The 20,085-nt window shown below is 37.2% G+C and overlaps 3 protein-coding genes across 13 annotated transcripts in view; 2 read left to right on the top strand and 1 right to left on the bottom strand.

Moving 5' to 3' along the window:
- LOC116171402 (facilitated trehalose transporter Tret1-like) overlaps positions 1-7,872 on the top strand; it is a 51,299-nt gene extending 43,427 nt beyond the window's left edge. For 2 of the 10 annotated variants that reach the window (XM_031488227.1, XM_031488220.1), the window contains exons 2-4: positions 849-1,060; positions 6,176-6,378; positions 6,438-7,872. In XM_031488227.1, coding sequence (XP_031344087.1) covers positions 862-1,060; positions 6,176-6,378; positions 6,438-7,652 — 1,617 coding nt within the window. In that variant the 5' untranslated portion in view covers positions 849-861 and the 3' untranslated portion in view covers positions 7,653-7,872. Of the gene's footprint in view, positions 1-736; positions 758-848; positions 1,061-1,445; positions 1,645-3,045; positions 3,315-3,360; positions 3,506-6,175; positions 6,379-6,437 lie in introns of those variants that run through there. The other 8 variants (XM_031488225.1, XM_031488222.1, XM_031488224.1 and 5 more) reach the window with 8 other exon arrangements.
- Positions 1-20,085, bottom strand: part of LOC116171404 (facilitated trehalose transporter Tret1-like) — a 49,183-nt gene that overhangs the window by 16,642 nt on the left and 12,456 nt on the right. The gene's annotated exons all lie outside the window — the stretch shown is intronic.
- Positions 10,378-11,738, top strand: LOC116171410 (SUMO-activating enzyme subunit 1). The gene is made up of 5 exons (XM_031488241.1): positions 10,378-10,562; positions 10,611-10,782; positions 10,836-11,092; positions 11,143-11,330; positions 11,375-11,738. The coding sequence occupies exons 1-5, from the start codon at positions 10,480-10,482 to the stop codon at positions 11,677-11,679; spliced, it is 1,005 nt and encodes a 334-aa protein (XP_031344101.1). The 5' UTR covers positions 10,378-10,479; the 3' UTR covers positions 11,680-11,738.

Raw genomic sequence — 20,085 nt, 5'->3', positions numbered from 1 at the left:
TTTTATGCTCGCGCGAAAGTTCGATTCCCTGCATCGAACCATTATATTCACACGTGCTACACAACATTTTCCACAAATCGCCCGGTGTTTTCGCATCTCGAATGTGAACAAAAACTGATCGGTCACAATTCATTATCGACTTTTGTTTTCCTTGCTTTTTTCGCTGCTTCAACCTCGTTGGAATTGATGCAAACGGAGTCGACGCGCATAAATTGGAGATACCTCCACAGATGTTTCATTTACAGATTTTCGTGCTCCAATGACTTTCAGATGTCAAAGTAACCGATGCAGGAATAACACGATAGTTTGTATATAATACCGAAAACCGGAAAGTTCTACGATGTTTCGTTGCCGATATCTCGATCGATTTATAAAAGACGCCGAATAAACGCTTTCGTCAGGAAGGTGAATTTCCCCCCCCCCCCTCCATCGGCCGCTGAGTGAGCCGACAGGTACATTTCACGAGCCGGTGTATGGTTCCCCTTCCACCCCTGGGTGTAGATATTAATAATATGAATATCAGCCATTTATTGGAGGTCGTGGGAAAAATGCCAACCATTTCATTCCGTAATCCCTGCTTATGCCATTACTGGTTATTGTTACTAATAAATTTCTACGTTAATGGCGCCAGTAAATTTCATAATGATAAGCTAAAACATTATTTAGGTCATGCAGAACGCAGTCTTTTTATTTGCGCAAAAATAATTATTGAATCTTAATGTAATGTTAAGTGTACAACATGCAGAGGTTATCTCGAGTAATTAGTTCATATTAAACTATGTAAAATTCCATTTTATATGTTCACAAATTGTAAATAAAAACGACATAATCAAGCTTTTTCTTTTCAGAAAGGCATCCCTAATGATTTCGCAAGGAATGGGGGATTCGAAATCTTCCTTCCAGAAGGGCCTACCGCAGTTTGTGGCCGTTATGGTAAAAAACATTCTGTTAGTTTCTTTTGGAATGACACTCGGATATCCGACGATACTGATTCCGAGTTTAACAAGTGGTGACCGGAATGAGGAAATTCAACTGACTCCAGAACAAGTGTCATGGATAGGTGAGTTTGTGAATTTGTACAGATTTTGCAGGTGTAGGTACTTCTCCAATATTTTGAATTCTTAGTATGTGATTATTGACTTATACCTACCTACCTTTCCAATTTAAAATTTAAAATCCGTGTGGTAGGCATCCACATTTATGTGGTGGTCTTAGCAAAGAGTACCGGGTACTCTTAGGTCTTAGTGATTGGCTACTCGGATGGGCTGAGTAATAGGTATGGTTAGGTACGAGACTTCTACACTTTAAACAGTCCTGTTGTACTATCTCTTTTATCCTTCCTTAACAACTTTTACGCTCACCCTGGCAGTAACATAAAAGTAACGCCGATGGCCTTTTTTTGACTACGAATAGTATCTTTTTTTTTAAATCTCGCACTACCCAAGGGTTCGTGTTGGCCCCAGAAACGGCAGGGAGCGTCAATATCAAGCAACTGCTCGGCACCGGTGGTGAGTGACCAGACTGCGGGGTATGCAAGCACTTCTGCCCAAGGCACTGGACAAACTGCCAAGAAGGGTACACAGGAAAAAAAGACCATGGTCCCAGTTCCTGCTACTGAAAAGGAATGAAGGGGACTTTACGAAGGTAAGCCCCTTAATAAAATCAAAAGCATTATTTGGTTTAGTTGGTAATCTGACCAGCATTAAAAAAGCTCAAAGTGCACGACTTATGAACATCAAGAGATTTTCGGCCATGGATGTAGAAGTCATACCCCATCCTATGTTCTTTGAATAGATGTAAGGGGTCATTTATTGTCCAGATCTATCAAACTCAACCGTGGAAGAAATTAAAGAGCAAGAATTATATGCGATGGCATGTGGATTGGCCACATATTAGCGTTTAAGGGTTCTTCTCTTCCGAAAACTATCAAAGCGAACATGTACTCGTTAATCGTAACACCGTCGCCCCTAACATGCTTTAACTGTCTCAAATTTGGACATTCAGCCGTAAACTGCAATAATGAAAAATATATATTTGCGAAACTCCGAAGAGCTGTCCTAACTACAAACAGGACCATTCTGCTCTGTATATGGTTTGCCTTGTGTACGATAAGGACCCAAAGATTCAGGAAATTATGGTGCTGAACAAATGTTAGTACTCATAGACAAAGCAGATGGAGGGGTATCCAGTCACCTGTCAAACTAGTTGTGCTGAAGTTTGTTACATGCGCAACAAAATTGCCCTTAGTTCAGGCAAAATAGAGATGGGTCGGGATGATTAATGGGTTCTTTTCTGCGGCTAGTCAACAAAGAAAAAATTAACTAAAAAACCGGATAGGCGCCACTTAGTTTTATAGACAATTTAAAAAGAGAGTAAATACTTGCTGAGCGGGAACAGATAGACTAAGAGATTCTTGTTCTATTCTTGATAAAGGGCAAAGAAATGTGAATATGACGAAATTAAAATATTACCGTTAAACTAGCGGGTCTCCGAGCTTTCTGCCAATAATCTGCAATCAGATAAAACACAACAAAAAACAAGAAATGGGTAGTGATAGCGCGGCATATACTCGTAAAGTGCAAAAAGATAACGTAACTTCAAAAATTAATTTAAAATACACAGGTCATAAAATCGGAATGTCGAAAGATGTGTTCTTCGTAACGACAAAGAGTAAATGTACGCAAAATCAAAAGTATCGAAGCAATTCACAATATCAATATTGTCCTAAAGATGATCGGTAAATAATAATTGCGGTTACAAATCAGGAACCGCAATTCGCATTCGCAATTCTTTAGTAAATAATTTCAATCACGTGATGTCGATATTAAGATGGCGGTCAGGTAATGTTCCCAAGGGTGTGACAGTTCAACTTCGGCGAAGGTAAATATTCCACAACTGATATCGATCTAGGTAGTAATATTCAGTGAGTGTTAAGTACGGTTTTAGTATTTGATCTAAATGGTTAGTGTCAAACGTTAGACATTGCTATCGCAATATTTATGTACCACGCTAGATCACTATCTCTCTTGTTTGTTTGTGTTACAGATAAACCAGAAAAGCGCCTTTCTGAGCTCAAAAGGCCGTTACTATTGGCCAACGATTGCATGTACTTCAACCAGATCTAGTTGAGAGCTTCTACGTAGACTTTTCATGGAAGGATGTGGCGCCGTATTCTCTAAGCCTGACTGTAAATATTACCCTTTTGGCATTTGTATTGCTTCGAATATTTTTCCAGGTCATGTTCCTGTTACACTGCCTTTTTTATCGCGTAATTCCTTGTTTACTGCATGTGCAAAAGATAGCACTATAAGTAGGTAATTGAATGTACCACATCAAAAACATTGACAATTGATCTTTAAGTTTTAAAGGTTCGGATTGTCTGACTGGTGCGAATTATTATCAATTCAAAAATTCATGAAAATGTGTAAGAAGTGCGCGAACCATGAAGCGTGAAACAAATTTACTTCTGTGCACTAATGCGTGGTATCTGTAGGTACACTTTCATGTAAGTAACAGCCGGTCTTCTATGAGTCTATGGTACCGTATAGGAGGTTATCTATCAGATAAACATGACCTACCACCATTAGCACATACCTACCCTTTTTTACATCTGCGCCATTAGTCATGTAATCTTATTTGTGTCCGTTGTAACGCCTTTAAATTATACAAACAAGGTTGCAGAGTACGATGGCCAAGCGCTAGTAAATTTAAATAACGAATTTACATAAAACTTTTTCACTGGTGCGTGAAACCGGTGATCCATGTTATGACTTTATGAGCCCCTTTTTGGCAATTAACGCTGCATTAATTAAGGATGAATAAATATTAAATTAAACATCAAATATGCTTATCTATAAATTTATTTGTGAATTTTTATCCTTTAAAACCTCTTCAATTTTTTTCAGGTTTTGAATCAATTTTTTTCCGTTGATCCCAATGTCCTAATGTTGCATTGAAATTTGAAGTTGTCCATTTAATTACTACGGCTTGCCTTTTATTAGATTTGTTAATCACTACTCATTATTAATAAATTGTTTAATTTTGTCATAATACTCGGCATCATCGTGGTCTAAATTTCCAAATAAAAATTTTACAGTTTTGCTCTTTTTTCGTGTCTTTGTTTTCATGGCTTAAGTACATACTAATTGTTCTAAATTTGTTTTATTTTTTTATAACCGCGTAGTGTTATTTGCGCTGATATGTTTGTATAATTTAATGACTATAATTGGTGTATGACATGACTCATTAAACAAATATTCGTGAGTCATTTTTGTATGTCCTATTCTTAGTTTATTGATTATAACTTGGGCTTTCCGGGTAGATGGAGATTGTAATATTATGATTACATTTGGTTTAATTTCCCGTAATTTTGAAATTGACGCACTGTATTTATTTTGCCACTCTGGCCATACTTGTTGTTTAATGAAGTTTCTAAGGGCACTGATTATACTTATATTATTTGTGTCGTGTTCTTCTCCAAAATTTTATTTGTAGACATCCTGTTGCAAAATTCCTCCGTTAGATGTCGCTTGATGTCGTCCCCATCCTTTGAAATTAAATCCTTTCGTAATTCCTCACCTGTTTTGTGCTTCACCTTAGCCCTATAAAAGTGTGATTGTTAAGAGTTCAGAGCTTAATTCCTGCACCTCTTACCGACCCGAAACCAGCACCAGAACCATATTCTAAGCATCATTACATACCAGATTAGAAACCCATAATTCCTTTTAATTTATTTCCGTTTAGTTTGCATTCGTAGAGAGCCTGTTTCATTATTATTCCCCAAACCCGTTAATTTGATAGCTAGTTTCATTTCGCCGTCTTACTCGCCTGTGTTATTGGTGTCGGTAATCTTTGTAGGGTTAAAACTCTGCGGGCTTTACGGTACTTGATACAGCACTGGTATTTTGCGTTCATGCATTCGGTCGATACATCGGACTTGAACCCAAGTATCATCATCTCCGTGCTTGTAATCCGATTCAACTGATTTTCAGGAGTCGCTTGAACCGGGTGGAAGTTTCCCTTAAGGGCCGTCGCCAAGTAAATCCTTGCCGGCCTTATCTGGGAACCAGAAAGGCAATATTCCCCTCTCGACTGTATAACGCGGTGGATGCTAAGCAGCGATTCATACGGAAAAGGCGGTCCAAGTTAATCGGTGATCGCTAACAAAGAAGCGATCTATGGAAGGTGCGAGAGATGCAAAGGGTCCGAGGAAAGATGCACTTGATTATTCGAATACGAGACTCCGCGTGTACTTTATTTTGTATGCTTTAATCAATCTCCACCGACCGAATGTTATTTAAACTTAAAGCACACTAAAATCCTCAGGGGGGTCAATTGACCACATTTAAGAATTAAATTTATACATCGTCCTTATTTTTGGCAACATAGGTTTGTGGTTTTATGACTTTTTCTTATTTTTGAACTGTATAAATTAAATTAAAAAGTTTCATTGTAACTCTTAAAAAATTTGAAAATTTTTAACTTTTACCTATGGTACCCGACTAGGGTCAATAGACCCCCCACATGTTTTTCGTTGTGTGTGTCATCACGATATATTTTTTAATGTGTCTGAAAATAACAAACAATCTGCAGTACAATACAATCAAATACGCATAAAATATGGTCGATATACACAAAAAAATGAAGAAAATCCTGATTCAATATTTGGAAAACTTACGAAATCTAGCATGCCCTGTGCTGCCAGGATGCGTGGTGTTTGTTGTGTTACACAGAAAAGATCTACATCAAATTGTTCAATGTTGCGTTTTCATGATTTTGCGCGATACGAACTCCCCATGTAACACAGCAAACACCGCACATCCTAACAGCACACGGTATACTAGGTGTAATACGTTTTCTAAATATTGAATCACAAATTTCTCCAGGATATTTGTCCATTATTTTATGAGAATTTTGTGGCTGATCTCAGACTCTTCAAACCTATGCTAGTTCATGGTTTACTCAGTAGGTAGTATAAGCACTATTTAAGTACAAGCAAAAATGCGTCACATTGTACTTCAGTATCAAATATTAAGTACTTTTTTCTTTTAAGCTGGCGAAAACTTTCTAATAAATTTGTACTTAAGCCCCAAGTGCCCAGAAGCACTTAGACTTTATACTTAAATTAAATTTCATAGTCAAGTACTGTATAACTATTAATTCGTATCATTTCCAGGATCAATCAACCTAATGTGTGTACCAATCGGTTGCCTACTTTCTGGAGTTTTAACAACACCCGTAGGCAGGCGACGTTCAATGCAAGTGATATGCTTTCCTCTGGCAGCGTCTTGGTTAACATTCAACTTTGCGAAAGAAGTGTGGCACGTTTACTTGGCTCTATCAATAACAGGACTTTGCGGTGGTCTTGTCGAAGCGCCGGTAAGTAATACTCAAGAACCCTAAACTGAGGTCGAAACTCGAAATAAAATCGTCTACAGGTATTATCCTACGTCGCAGAAATTACGACGCCTCGTCTAAGAGGGATGCTTTCCGTATCGAGCACCTTATCGCTGACTTTCGGAATATTGCTGGAATTCGTAATTGGAAGCGTGCTACACTGGCGTACCGTAGCGTTAATTTCCGTCGCGCCGCCGGTCTTATCGTTCATTCTGTTGTGTTTTATGCCCGAAAGTCCGCACTGGCTGATCATGCGCAACAAAATACAGCAAGCTCAAAAAAGTCTAGCCTGGCTAAGAGGGTGGACTACATTTGACGCCGTGAAGGAGGAATTCGACGCGATGTGCTTAAGTCATCGCGTTTCCAGGAAAACTGGAGCTATAAATGAAGCGTTTGACGGAAGCGTTTCAGATGTGAACACCAAATCGTTTGTTGACCAGCCGACGTCGTTCTTCAAAGAAAAACTGGCGAACTCGAAAAATTTCATCAAGAAAAGTTTTCTATGGCCGCTCGCGATGGTGTCCTTCATATACTTTTTAGCTAATTTTACTGGTTCTTGGACATTGCAAACGTACGCTGTTAAAATTTTTGGGACACTAAACTCTCCAATGGACAAGTATCATGCGACAATTCTTCTCGGACTTGTCGAATTTATCGGTTGCCTTGTTTGCGTTTTCTTCGTAAGGCTGTGCGGGAAGCGAGTCATGGCTTTTGTCTCGATATGTGCGGTTGGAATATGCGGAATTGTTGTTGGAACGTACGCTTACACCAACGATATTCGTTATCTACAATTAAACGACGCTGCAAACGCGTCCGCAACACCAACTATTGACTCTCACAATTGGGTTCCTTTGGTATTTTTAATTATCCTAGCCTTTGTGCACCATTGCGGACTGAAACCATTGCCGTGGATTTTAATTGGGGAAATATACTCGCACAACACCAGAGCGACAGGTTGTGGAATCTCTAGCGCGGTTTCTTACTTGTTTGGGTTTTTGGCCAATAAATTATTCTTAGATATGATCAAGTCCATGACCATATCGGGAACTTATTGGTTTTACGCGGCGATAAGTTTTGTAGGGTGCTTGGTATTGTACTTTATACTTCCTGAAACGGAAGGAAGAAGCTTACAGGAAATTTCTGATCATTTCGCTGGAGATGCTAGACTAGATAATAAATTTAGAAGGAAACTTAATGAGGGAGAAAGTGATCGCGATACAGATTTATCTAAAGTTAACAGTATTTCCATCAGTTAAGCCTTTCTGTCAGTACTGAGCTACATACACAGCCTCGTAATCCTAATATAAAACTTCTATTAAATTTTGACAAATACGTTTGGATCCGTATGTATACTTAACTAATGTGTTTTAGCATTAGTTTGTCGTTTATTAAATTTGTTTGTACAAATTGTGACATAAATATGTTATTATTTAAACATTATAGTACTTGATGATTGAGCTAAAGAAATAAAATTTTGTGTATTATTTTGAACACCGAACATGACCACAATTTCCATTTGTTATGTCAAGCCGTCCAACTTGACCACAGCCCCAAACAACACAACCATCCGACTCTGTCAGATCATTACAGTTTGTCACTTCTTTATTGTGTGAACATTTTGGGGTGCATGTGCCAACAATCTTATAAACTGAACCTACTATCTTGGATGTTAAAGGAAACATCAACGATTAGTAGATGTTAAATGATTGTTCAAACAAATCTAGTAATTACGATTCGATTATAAAAACCAGTTTGTAATCAAAAGTTAACGCGGCAAATAAATACTGCGATAGCCATGCCTAACGTTTGACACAAATGAGGTACGTCGAATACTAAACCCGTAATTCACACTCAATAATAATCAATAATTTCATTTACGCTAGCTAAAAAGTAAAATTTTCATCGACAACGAATCGTCCGTACAAATCGATTATATATATAAAAACGTAAACTACTTTGCGCTGCACAAATACTTAAATCTTCGAGGCTCTCACTCAAAAATATAAGCAAAAATAAATAAAATAATAAACTGGGCCACATTCACTCTAAACCTTATCCACCTTCACCTTTGCGCTAGAACTTCCAGAATAGCAAAAAGTTATTAAATTTTTACACAAAGAATGTGTGTATATGACATTTTTTTTAGAATCTACATCTGAAAGTTGAAATGATTGAGTATTGTTGGTTGCTTATACATTTTTCTACTAAGGCGCAATCGAAACCTAATTGATTCACACTACATATCTTTTCTCTCTCAACACCCTTAACAGTATCCCTTAACATCCTTCCGCTCTATTCCTATACTTTACCTCTTGTTCTCACGCTAAACTTACTCTGCAAAGCCTATATAGCAGCCTGACTCCGGTGTATAACCAGAAGCGACGAGGATTTCATAGTTAATTATTTTTAATTTGCGTATTGTATGCCAATTATATCTGTCATATGAGATATACATATAAAGTAGTCTATGACATCCAAGGGTTTAATTAGAGAGCATAGTGGATTGTCATCCCATTATGTCCTCAAACGTCCTGTCAAATATATGTGTATATGCACCTCACGCATTACTCGACATTTAACGCTCGGGCGACTTACAATCTCTCGGGCCTTTCATTAGAGTAGGTACTATGAAAAATAAAGTCAATTCCTAAAACGCCCTCTCCTCCCCAGGTATTCTAATTAAAGGTCTCAACCAAAGGAACTGCTTTCCACCTAAAGATAGAGGTAAAAAACAGTTCCGTTCGTTGAGATCTTTAATTAGAATACCTTGAAAGGTAAAATCAACCATCCCCCCTCCCCCCTTCCAGTCTGATCAATGAGATCGATTTCAGTAAGTTCCGACTCGCTTTAACTCAGCACAATTTTACTATGTAGGAGACTAAGCGGGATCTCGTTTACTGCAATCACAAAACGCTTAATTACAAAAAATCTAAATGAGATAAATTTACTGTTGCAATGTAAATATGCCTGAGTATATATAGGTATTTGAAGATTAATTTAAACCGAAAAATCTGAAAAATGTATTGGTTGGCTTGGCGTTGGTTAAAAAAATACAAAGGGAATGTGTAAAACCTTTCCAATTATGTTTATCTGTAACAGAACCTATCTTTTCCTGAATGACGCCCACGTACACATGTAATTTTATCATAATGAACGTGAGGAATGTTCAGTAGGTCATGTTAATGTGTCTCATGTTTAGGCAATAACCATTCTGTGTATTTATAATATGATTCGAACTCGTAAGAAGACTGCTTCGGATGAATCAGTTACGTTCTTAACTTTGAAAGCCCCCTATAATATTTTTATGGAACTACTTAAATGCGAAACAACTCTTGCATATACGCTGGCTATCTAGTGTAGTATGCATTATATATATGGTAGTATGATATATTTGCTGTGTATAATCAATGGTAGAGTGTAGATCTACGAGTAAAATAAGAGGAGAGAATATAACGGTGGTGGGAAATAGAATAACACGCGACGGAAGTCGTCATCATATTACTTCCTTTGCGCTGGTCAGTTATGTCGACTTGACTTATCATAAATCAGAAGAGACGATCTCAGTTTTGTTTTATTACACCTGTTGTATTTTGTAGCAGTTACTAAGTTACGGTAGAGTTAGTAACGTGATAAATAATTTTGAATTTGAATTACATAAAAATATACGTCGTTGTCAATTCTGTTAATTTGTGCGATAACATTTCCTGTTGAACCACCGCAGTGTATTATTCGAACCTCGGAGGCAACTGCACCGGGTAGGAGCAGTGGAACCCCGGACACAACAACACCACTGGCAATAATGACGCGTTTCTCCCCACTCTTATAACTTCCTTTTTGGCTATTTCCGTCTCGACCCCTTTTAATGCAGGTTCTCTTCTTTTATTTTTACTCGTATGTGTAGATATTTACGTCTTTGGTAGTTCACTTGTACTCGCTACACGCGGCAACAGTGAAATGTAAAAAAAACTGCAACACCGGCAACTCCTATAAATTTGACGCCATTTTTTGACGCTAGCAGAAAGCCGGTACAAATTTGTTTTGGATAATTGTTATTTTATTCATTTTGGATATATATTCTAAAAAATGTCTGAAAAAGAACTATCAGCAGCAGAAGCAGAATTATATGACCGACAAATCCGTTTGTGGGGTATCGAATCTCAATCACGGTAATCAATGATGTTAACATGTAAAACAATTAACCTCCTTCTTCTTAGATTAAGGGCCGCCAATGTGCTTTTGATTGGAATAAGAGGCTTAGGATCGGAAATAGCCAAGAACATCCTACTGTCTGGCATCAATTCACTTACCATCTTAGACGAAGGAGTGGTCACCGAAAACGAGTTACTACAAAACTTTCTCTTAAACAGAGACAGTATTGGGCAAAAGGTAAAGGTGTGCTTTGAATTATTTTAGTTAGTTCAGTTGTTTTCCATTTGCAGATTGCTGAAGCAGTATTATCCAAAGCGCAAGCTTTGAATCCCCTAGTAAAAATTACAACTGATACATCACCTTTAAGCGAGAAGACTAGTGCATTTTACAAAGACTTTACCATAATTGTTGCGACCGGCTTAACCACTAAGCAGCTTATCGAAATAGATTCTATTTGCAGAGACTTCAACGTTCAGTTCATTTGTGGCGATGTATTTGGAATGTTTGGCTATTCTCTCTCTGATTTCCAAATGCACGAGTATTATGTGTAGGCTATTCTTATTTTCTTTTATTCGATGATGCAACCTTGTGTTGTAGAGACCAAATTCGATTACCGAACAGAAAACGTGCCCATGACGGAAAAGCCTCCACTTCAAGTGAAGTTATAACGGAAAAGATACAGGCGAAATTGAATTACCCGAGTATTAACGATGCCTTGCTAAATGCAGATTCTTCTGCTAAAGGAAGACGTAAACGTGGACTACAGCTTTATTACTTGATGAAATGTGAGTGTTATGTGGGTTTCATCAATATAAACTTTGCCTTTTAGTGCTAATACAATTTCGTGACAAAAACGGTAGAAACCCATCGGTTAGTAGTAAAGATGACGATCTCGCACAGATGAAAGCAATACGCAATGAATATTTACAAGACTATCAAATTAAGGAGGAAAACTTTAAAGCAGACGTTCTCAATTTGGTGTTTGGTGAAATTACACCAATCTGTTCAATTGTCGGAGGTGTTGTCGCCCAGGAGGTTATCAAAGCTGTGTCTCATAAAGAAGCACCAATTCACAACATCTTTCTTTTGAATCCTTACACTTTTAGCGGAAAAGAAGAAATGGTAGGAGCATAAACAATTGATGTATTTTGTATAGTGAACATTTTCTAAGAAAATAAATTTTTCAGTCATGTTTTGTTGCTTTTCGCTTTAAACACATTTGCACAATTGAATGTTTAAATACATATCGGTCAGTGTGAAGCGGTTCAGTTATACCTGGACTGTGGTGCCAGAGGTCCCTGGTTCGAATATGGGTTCAGGCATGGATATTTGTAAATGTATACTGGGTTGGGAAGCCTTGGTTGAACCCCACCCCACTCAAAAATAAGGCAAAATTTGACACCTGTCACATAAAATGACCAAACGTACTGTTTTTGTGATATACAGTGTGTCCCAGGTAGAACCCACCATAGGAAAACTTCAATGTATTTTTTCGTGAAGGATCGGAGGCTTTTAAAATTAGCGATCAATGTACTACTCGAATCTCTTTCTAGCATCAGACAAGCGCAATAACGTATGTTGAACGCTAACTTCAAATACATATCAAATAGGCCTCTTGGATCCTTTGTGAAAAATACATTATTTCTGTTTGGCAGGCCTGTGGGAAGGGGGCCCGGGACCGTAAAAGGCGTGAGTGAAAGATTTACCTCGAATTATATAAGCATTGTACCTACATAATAATAGATTTATTATGGAAAATAAAAAATTACGTTTATTATTATAAAGTCTTTCCTTGCCCAACCTCATAATTTTATATTTGGAGCGGCGCCAAAATTATTTTCCGCCCCGGGGGCGCGTTAACCTTCGCACGGCACTGGGTCATGGTGCCTGTAACTTGGGACACACGGTATATGTCTCGGACAACCACAAGTGTTCCGTTCTTACAAGACAGTTTCCATAAATAGTGCGTGTGGTGATGGATTTGAAAAAAAAACACAAACTGCAATGCTTCAAACCACGACTACAACATTGTTTCCTGTCTTAGTCCTTTATTTTTACCACCGGAGGGCGTGCAAGGTAACATTTTGAGTTTAGAGACCACACAGATAAAAAGTCGGATATAACCGAATAGTTGAAGGAAATGTTAGCATTAATTTCACAGAACAATATGTATGTTTGGTGACAAATATACAAACGTCTTTACAAAATTGGCGGCGTCCTTGGAACGAAAACTTAGGCAATTGGATGTGGAGCTCATATATAATTCACACCGCCGACCGCCATAAAAAAAGCGTGTATTTCCATCAAAAAAAGTAGGGGCGGTGGAGGGGGGGGGGTATTTTTTACCCCAATGCAATACCTTTTCCTTACTAACGTGGTGGTAAAAATGGTCACATATGATGGACATTATTAATTTAGTATTTATTGGTCTTCTGATGGTGTTCCTTTTTATTATTTTATTGCAAAATTCTCGCCAGATTTTATTATCCCTCTCTTGTTTTTTGGGCCCTCAACAGGCATGCGCCCAATTACAGAGTGATCCGCATAATGCTATTTAGAGATGCCTCTGCAGAAGGTCTTAAGATTGTCTATACTACTCCGGTATTTACCTTACGAATTAGGAAAACTGCAGGAAAACCTAATTCGGAGTAGCCGGTAGAATGCTCGGAACTGGTCTAAGGTAATTTCCATCTCCGCCACAGATGAAAAATTCACCTCAACCCAGGTTCGAACACCCGACTTCCGGATTTATAACCCAATGCTCTTAACACTGAGCCATAAATCCGATTAATTTCAACGACACGGAACTAGAAAGTTTTTTCTGTTTTGCGTTGCGTTTTCTTACGCTACTTATCAAATCAAAAATTTAAGATGATCCCTAAATGGACTAACAATCTAGTGCTGGTAGAACACGCAAGATAATTTTTAATTTCTGTCCCTTTCTCTCTAAGTCTTTCCATTTGGCTGCATGATATGTACAAAGAATAGAAGCATCATGGGCTGCACTCATTTTGTGTAGACTTCGGATCTGTTTTATCTTAAATCTGATCGTCTTCCAGAACTTTATCCTTTGTTTCAATTCTTTTTCCGAGTGGTTTTTTTTTCGTTTCATTTGAGAAACGGGCGACTTATTGCAGTGTTGTGTGTAGATAGGTACTTATAGTTCTCCATTCTTAAAAGGATAAATATATATGATTGTGTTAGTCTAACCTTGAATTGCAAAATTCCTCTCTTCATATTCCGTATTTGAAGATTTGTGGATCATAATAATTGACTGCCTTTTACTGTTTTACTAACTGACTAACTTTCTATTTCATCGTAAAAATGACTTCTGCATTGATTCCATTTACTTATCATATAAACATTTCATTCTACACTTATTCCTTTAAGAATTGTTTTTGATATTTCTCTTCTGCAGTCTCTTCTGGTTTAAAATGCAATTGTTTTTCGTTACGCATTTGTTTTCGAAATAAAAACAATGGATTGCTGCCGTATTATCGGAAATAAAATGTTAAACAACTAAATGTTGTATACAGTCGATATTTACCAAGATATAGGTACTATATTCCATACATAATGGGCCCCCTGTACATTACGCATACAACAAAGCGATACCAGCAAAACCTTTTATGGACAAAAATTTTGGCATAACCCACACAAATACACGAAATAAATCAACTAGGAGAACAATAAAATGCAAAAAAGAAAAATATACAACTCAATCATCTCAAATATCGTACCATAAAAATCAGCTACCTATCAAATGCAATAAATCAACAAGAACGAAATAAAAAAGAAACATCATAGATAGAATATGGAATGGAATAATATAAACCTACCGCAGAAACCATAGCGTGTCGTAAGAGGCGACTAAACAATGTATGTCGACTGTCATAACCAAAGTTTGGTGCCATATAGGACTTGATTTTGACACCCTCTTTTCCACCACTAATAGACATAGTTTAGTCAGGGCTCGGAAGTTCCGGTTGGTAACAAATATTACAATATATCGTTTCGTTTCGTGGAAAATTTTGTACATCGTTCCCTTTTGTAGGGTAAGGTCTTTTCCGCCCGCAACACAGAAGTTTCACAGAATCCTACATAATATAATGCGGTAATGCCCTCGTGATCGTATCAGCTCACGGAACCTAGCAGTAACCACTGTTACGTTTTATCATTTCACTCAACGGTTTTATCATTGTTTTTATGTCCGTACTATTGTATATTTACTGTGCCCCCCTCCCCTCTTCTCAAACCCCTGCTGGGGTGCCGATTCTTGCGTTCCGGTTCGTGAAAATGTCGTTGTCGAGTCAGAGTCAGAGTGGAAGGTACCTAGATTTGTACCAATTTATGTCGCTGGCCGTAGGAATTGCGTTCCTGTTGATAAGCTCTTCCTAGATAGCCCTACTTTGCGGCAATTCAGACTTTCAGCGAAGTGGTTTCTTGGTTATGAAGATAATTGATTAAAAAAAATAAAATAAAGACTTTTAATACTGTTTGGTTATAGTGAGGAAGTATGAGTCTTCATTATTGAAACTTAAGCTGTCGTTTGTGTGTATCAAACATGTCATCAGTTACGACAATCTTTTGAAGTCATACAATACTTTTCACTTTCGCTACTTCTAATTAAATTTCTAAGTCTTCCTCTTTGAACTCCCAACAAAAGAGGACGTAAACGTATATTAAAATAAACAAACTGGAGGGTAATCTCGATCGAACATCTCAGTTTAGCTTGAGATTTAGACACGTTTTGATCGGCATACTTTCTAATAGTTCTTGTTTATAATTGTATTATAAGTATGGATCAAGATGCTTCCGATGATGGGGTTGGATACATTGCGGATAGTCATTTCTTAATATCTTCTCACAAACGGGTTTCGCCAATGACGTCTGGAGAAATAAGTGCACAGGCATATTCTGACAACCTTATTACAACACCATTGGCAGGAAATGTAAGAAAGGTAAAATTTTTGAAAACATTAATGCTACTTTGATATCGGTCCGTAGTTAAATAGATAGCAAAAATTTAAATACTCTCTGCTGGCATTAAGACTAACCATTTGCGCATTGTGTCGTATTAGTTAGGTACACATGGAAATGAATGTTCTCTATTAAATTTCGCTTGCCTGCCACATCTTGCTTTGGAAAAATCTCAAAACTGTGAAGTAAAATCATAGACAAAAATTCGAAGAAAAATCCAAGAATTCTGAAGCAAAGTCTTAGAATTCAAAATTTTGATAGGTAGGTATATAGTTTTTGTTAAGGATTTTTGTCAATTAATTGCCGGTGCTATTTATTTTATTGTATAATAGCCGCTCGTCCAGGGCTTGAAGATCTGAATGCCCTCGCGGACTTTTCTTTGGTAGAAGAAAGGAGAATGGAACAGAGATTACAGAGACCTTGATTTATTTACTGGAATAATTAAACTTAAGGCCGATTCTCACTTTCGTGCAAAGAACCGGCCCGGCAACGGCACGGCACATACTCGGCACGGGCAAAGTTTTTTGAGTTCAATTCACACTGCGACACGCTTGCCGCAGGTAAGCAGTTTCTACGTGAGTTTCAACTGTGGAAATGTTCGAAACTTCCACGTTAATTAAAATAGGTCTAATATTAGATGATGAAGAACAAGAAAGTACATATTGCAGAAAAATAAAAATACGTTTTTGTGTATATAAAATGCATAAAAAGTATCTTTTATGACCGAAATCATTCTCACGGACACATTCAATCAGCATCTCATCTTGTTCCGCTGAAAAAGTGTTCCTTTGCTGACCCTTCAACCTTTCTTGTACTATGAAAACTGAACTAAAGTCGGTGACCTGCACAGATTGTATTCACACTTGTCGGAACGTGCACGGTACATGCCCGGCAAATATTGTTTCAGAAGAACACCGCGTGCAAAGGCCGTAGCTTGCCGAGTCGTTGCTCGCATAGTGTGAATTACACCCCAAAAATTCATAAGATTCAATAACATAGATATTTTGCCGAGTCGATGCCTTGCCTGTGGGTTTTGACAGCCAACAAGTGCATGAATTAATTGTCTTTAACCTTTTTACCGGTTGTCGTTTAATATAAATCGGACCCATCAAAAACCAAGCGTTTATACATACGTAGGTACAGTAGGAACATCGCCCCCATTCTCTTAAAGACCATTCGAAATTTTAAAAGGATAATCTTTCACGAAATTAATTGCCTTTTACTAGGCACACAGGATAGATCCATCATTTTCAGTATTTAATAAATAAGTCCTAGGCCTTACCTTATGTGGAACAATCGTCCTGAAAGTTCATACAGAGTGTTTAGAAATTTAGATCAAATTGTCCATTTTGAAAACTAGAAAACTTTCTGAATCAAAGGCCTCCTTTTCTCATTTTGTATGTCCCTTCTACGCTTTTGTATTTACCCAATCGTAAATGAATAAACCGATACAACGAAATATCGAAGGATCCTCAGTATTACAATCACTTTTAACGACAATTTATTTTAATCTTACAAAATACATTTTATAGTTAACAAAAATGCATCAAATTCATGTCTTGGGCTTTGAGATAATGCTCTTGGTTTTTTTCCCAACGATCTTGGTGCATAAATAACGATTTTGACATGTTTTGAACAAAATCCATGTGGTCCATAAAAATAGATCAAATTCATGTTTAGATCATTGAGATAATGCTCTTGATCTTTTTCCCAACGATCTTGGTGCATAAATAACGATTTTGACATGTTTTTATCAAAATCCACGTTTTCGCCAAAAATTCATCAAATTCATGTCTTGGGCATTGAGATAATGCGCCTAGTCTTTTTCCCAATGATCTTGGTGCATAAATAACGATTTTGACATGTTTTGATGAAAATCCACGTGGTCGCCAAAAATGCATCAAATTCATGTCTTGGGCATTGAGATAATGCGCAAAATTAGTCAAATTTGTTCATTGAGATAATGCCAAACGATCTTGGTGCATAAATAACGATTTTGACATGTTTTGATCAAAATCCACGTGGTCGCCAAAAATGCATCAAATTCATGTCTTGGGCATTGAGATAATGCGCCTAGTCTTTTTCCCAACGATCTTGGTGCATAAATAACGATTTTGACATGTTTTGATCAAAATCCACGTGGTCGCCAAAAATGCATCAAATTCATGTCTTGGGCATTGAGATAATGCGCGTAGTCTTTTTCCCAACGTCTTGGTGCATAAATAACGATTTTGACATGTTTTGATCAAAATCCACGTGGTCGCCAAAAATGCATCAAATTCATGTCTTGGGCATTGAGATAATGCGCCTAGTCTTTTCCCAACGATCTTGGTGCATAAATAACGATTTTGACATGTTTTGATCAAAATCCACGTGGTCGCCAAAAATGCATCAAATTATGTCTTGGGCATTGAGATAATGCGCGTAGTCTTTTTCCCAACGCTCTTGGTACATAAATAACGATTTTGACATGTTTTGATCAAAATTCACGTGGTCGCCAAAAATGCATCAAACTCATGTCTTGGGCATTGAGATAATGCGCGTAGTCTTTTTCCCAACGATCTTGGTGCATAATTAACGATTTTGACATATTTTGATCAAAATCCATGTGGCCTCAGAAAAATAATTTAACATTTTTGAATCACACACATGCGGTTATCAAACGTGCATGTTATCAACTCTTTCAGCATCAAGATAATGCGTTTGAAAGCTTTTACAACTCTAAATTCATGTGTAAAGAATAATTTTGGGTACATTTTGCTCTAAAACTTTTGACCGAGACCAGAGAGAAGAGTTATATTGAATTGTTACACATCTAAGAGTCATAGGGAATAATCTAGCGAAAGTCCGAACTCGATACATGACCTAGGGAATGAAATATGTGAATTTTTATTATATTGAGTTCGCAGTTTTTCCTGTTCCCGATTCACTCGAAGTCGTATAACTTTTGTTCCTGTTGAACCAGCTTCCTGAAAATCAATAGCGCCCGTTCTTAATGTCCAACGTACCCGTATACCAAATTTCAACACAATCGGCCACTTTTAAAAAGAGTTAGAGCGCACACGGACGGACGGACGGACGGACGACAATACAAAACTATAAAGGATCTGAGGATCCTTAATAACAAGATACACATAATCGCATACAATTTTTTGACACTCTGCTCGTATTCGGAAACACGATTTTAATCCCGCTCATATTCACTAGTACCGATCCTTGCACTCGTATAGAAATCGATTGGCGAAGGTTTGGCATCGTCTCTTTTCGTTCTCGAGTTAGACGAGGAATAGACGGCCAGACGAACGGACAAAACCATGTAAGAAGCAGAGTTTGATGCGAAAACTCTGATACTATTTTAAGAGCTATAAGCTTAAATATTATGGTTTATTTAGGCTTTTTTCGGGGGCAAATACACAAGCACTTAATAGAGTAATTTTATTTTTACGCGAAAGTTTTGTTGCAACGGAAAAAACTCGAGTTCAAAATCGCGACAGCTAAGCTACCTAGCTTTTCATCGCTGATAAAGAAGCTGCTTTTAATAATTTAACAAATCGTCTGATTGGTTAGAATTTGAAATCATCACCAAGCTGATTGGCCGAGTGGTCGAATAGAGTATATTAATCTGAAACAATAATTGATTTTGAGTAATTCATTCGCTAAGAGAAAGTACCCACTGATTTCTTTTGTGATGGTTATACTTGCAAGATTGTGTGTTTTAATCAAGTTAAATATAACAATTGCATGGTAGTCTAGCGAACGCTCTAGAACATTGTCGAGGCGCCGTCAAGTCGATAAAGGATCGTCATCGGCGATAGGAATGAAAGCGGAGGTGACTTATTCTTCCTCTGAATATGATATGACTTCTAGATTTTTCGAAAAGGTTTATTGTTTGCTATAATATAAGCGAATTGAACTGTATTCAGTCTTAATCTCAATCTCGATGCTGAAAAGATAAATAATTAAATTTGGCACTCGTGTTATAAATTTACCGGTTATATATTTGAGTAGGTACAAGTAATTGAATATATTAGGCCGTTATAATTTAGTTTCTCGTTAATAGTGTTAGTTCCTGTGAACACAAATAACTCATTTTTTTATAAATAAATCACGTAAAGTTTACTTTACTTTAGCGACATTTTTTTCATATACATATACATAGTTTATGGAAAACAGTTTCTTAACTCCATGTCAATTCAGTTTGGTTAATTCAATAGGCTGTATACAGGGTGGTGCCTAGCGCGACGCAGCATAGGGATTTCAATGGTAATTTCTTTATAGTCAATTACTAGCTCCCCTAATTATTTTAGAGCAAAAGTCTAAATACGTTTTTTTTTAGAGAAAAAAATATTGCATCTGTTCATACTTTTAGTTATAATTTTCCATTTTTCAAAAACGCAGAAATCGACAAAATAAAAAATTACATTTTTATAAATCAGTGATGCTTTGGAATCTTTTAACAAACTACAAGCGCATCGCATCTAAGTTATCGTTGTTTGACGTCGAATGAATTTCATATTTAATTCTGTTTCAACTAACCGAGGCAATAAAAGGCATCTTAGG

Source organism: Photinus pyralis, unplaced genomic scaffold (genome assembly GCF_008802855.1).
Source record: "Photinus pyralis isolate 1611_PpyrPB1 unplaced genomic scaffold, Ppyr1.3 Ppyr1.4_LG5, whole genome shotgun sequence".
NCBI classification, from domain to species: Eukaryota; Metazoa; Arthropoda; class Insecta; order Coleoptera; family Lampyridae; genus Photinus; species Photinus pyralis.
Note: the sequence above shows the minus strand (reverse complement) of the source record. Positions and strands in the feature narration are given on the sequence as shown.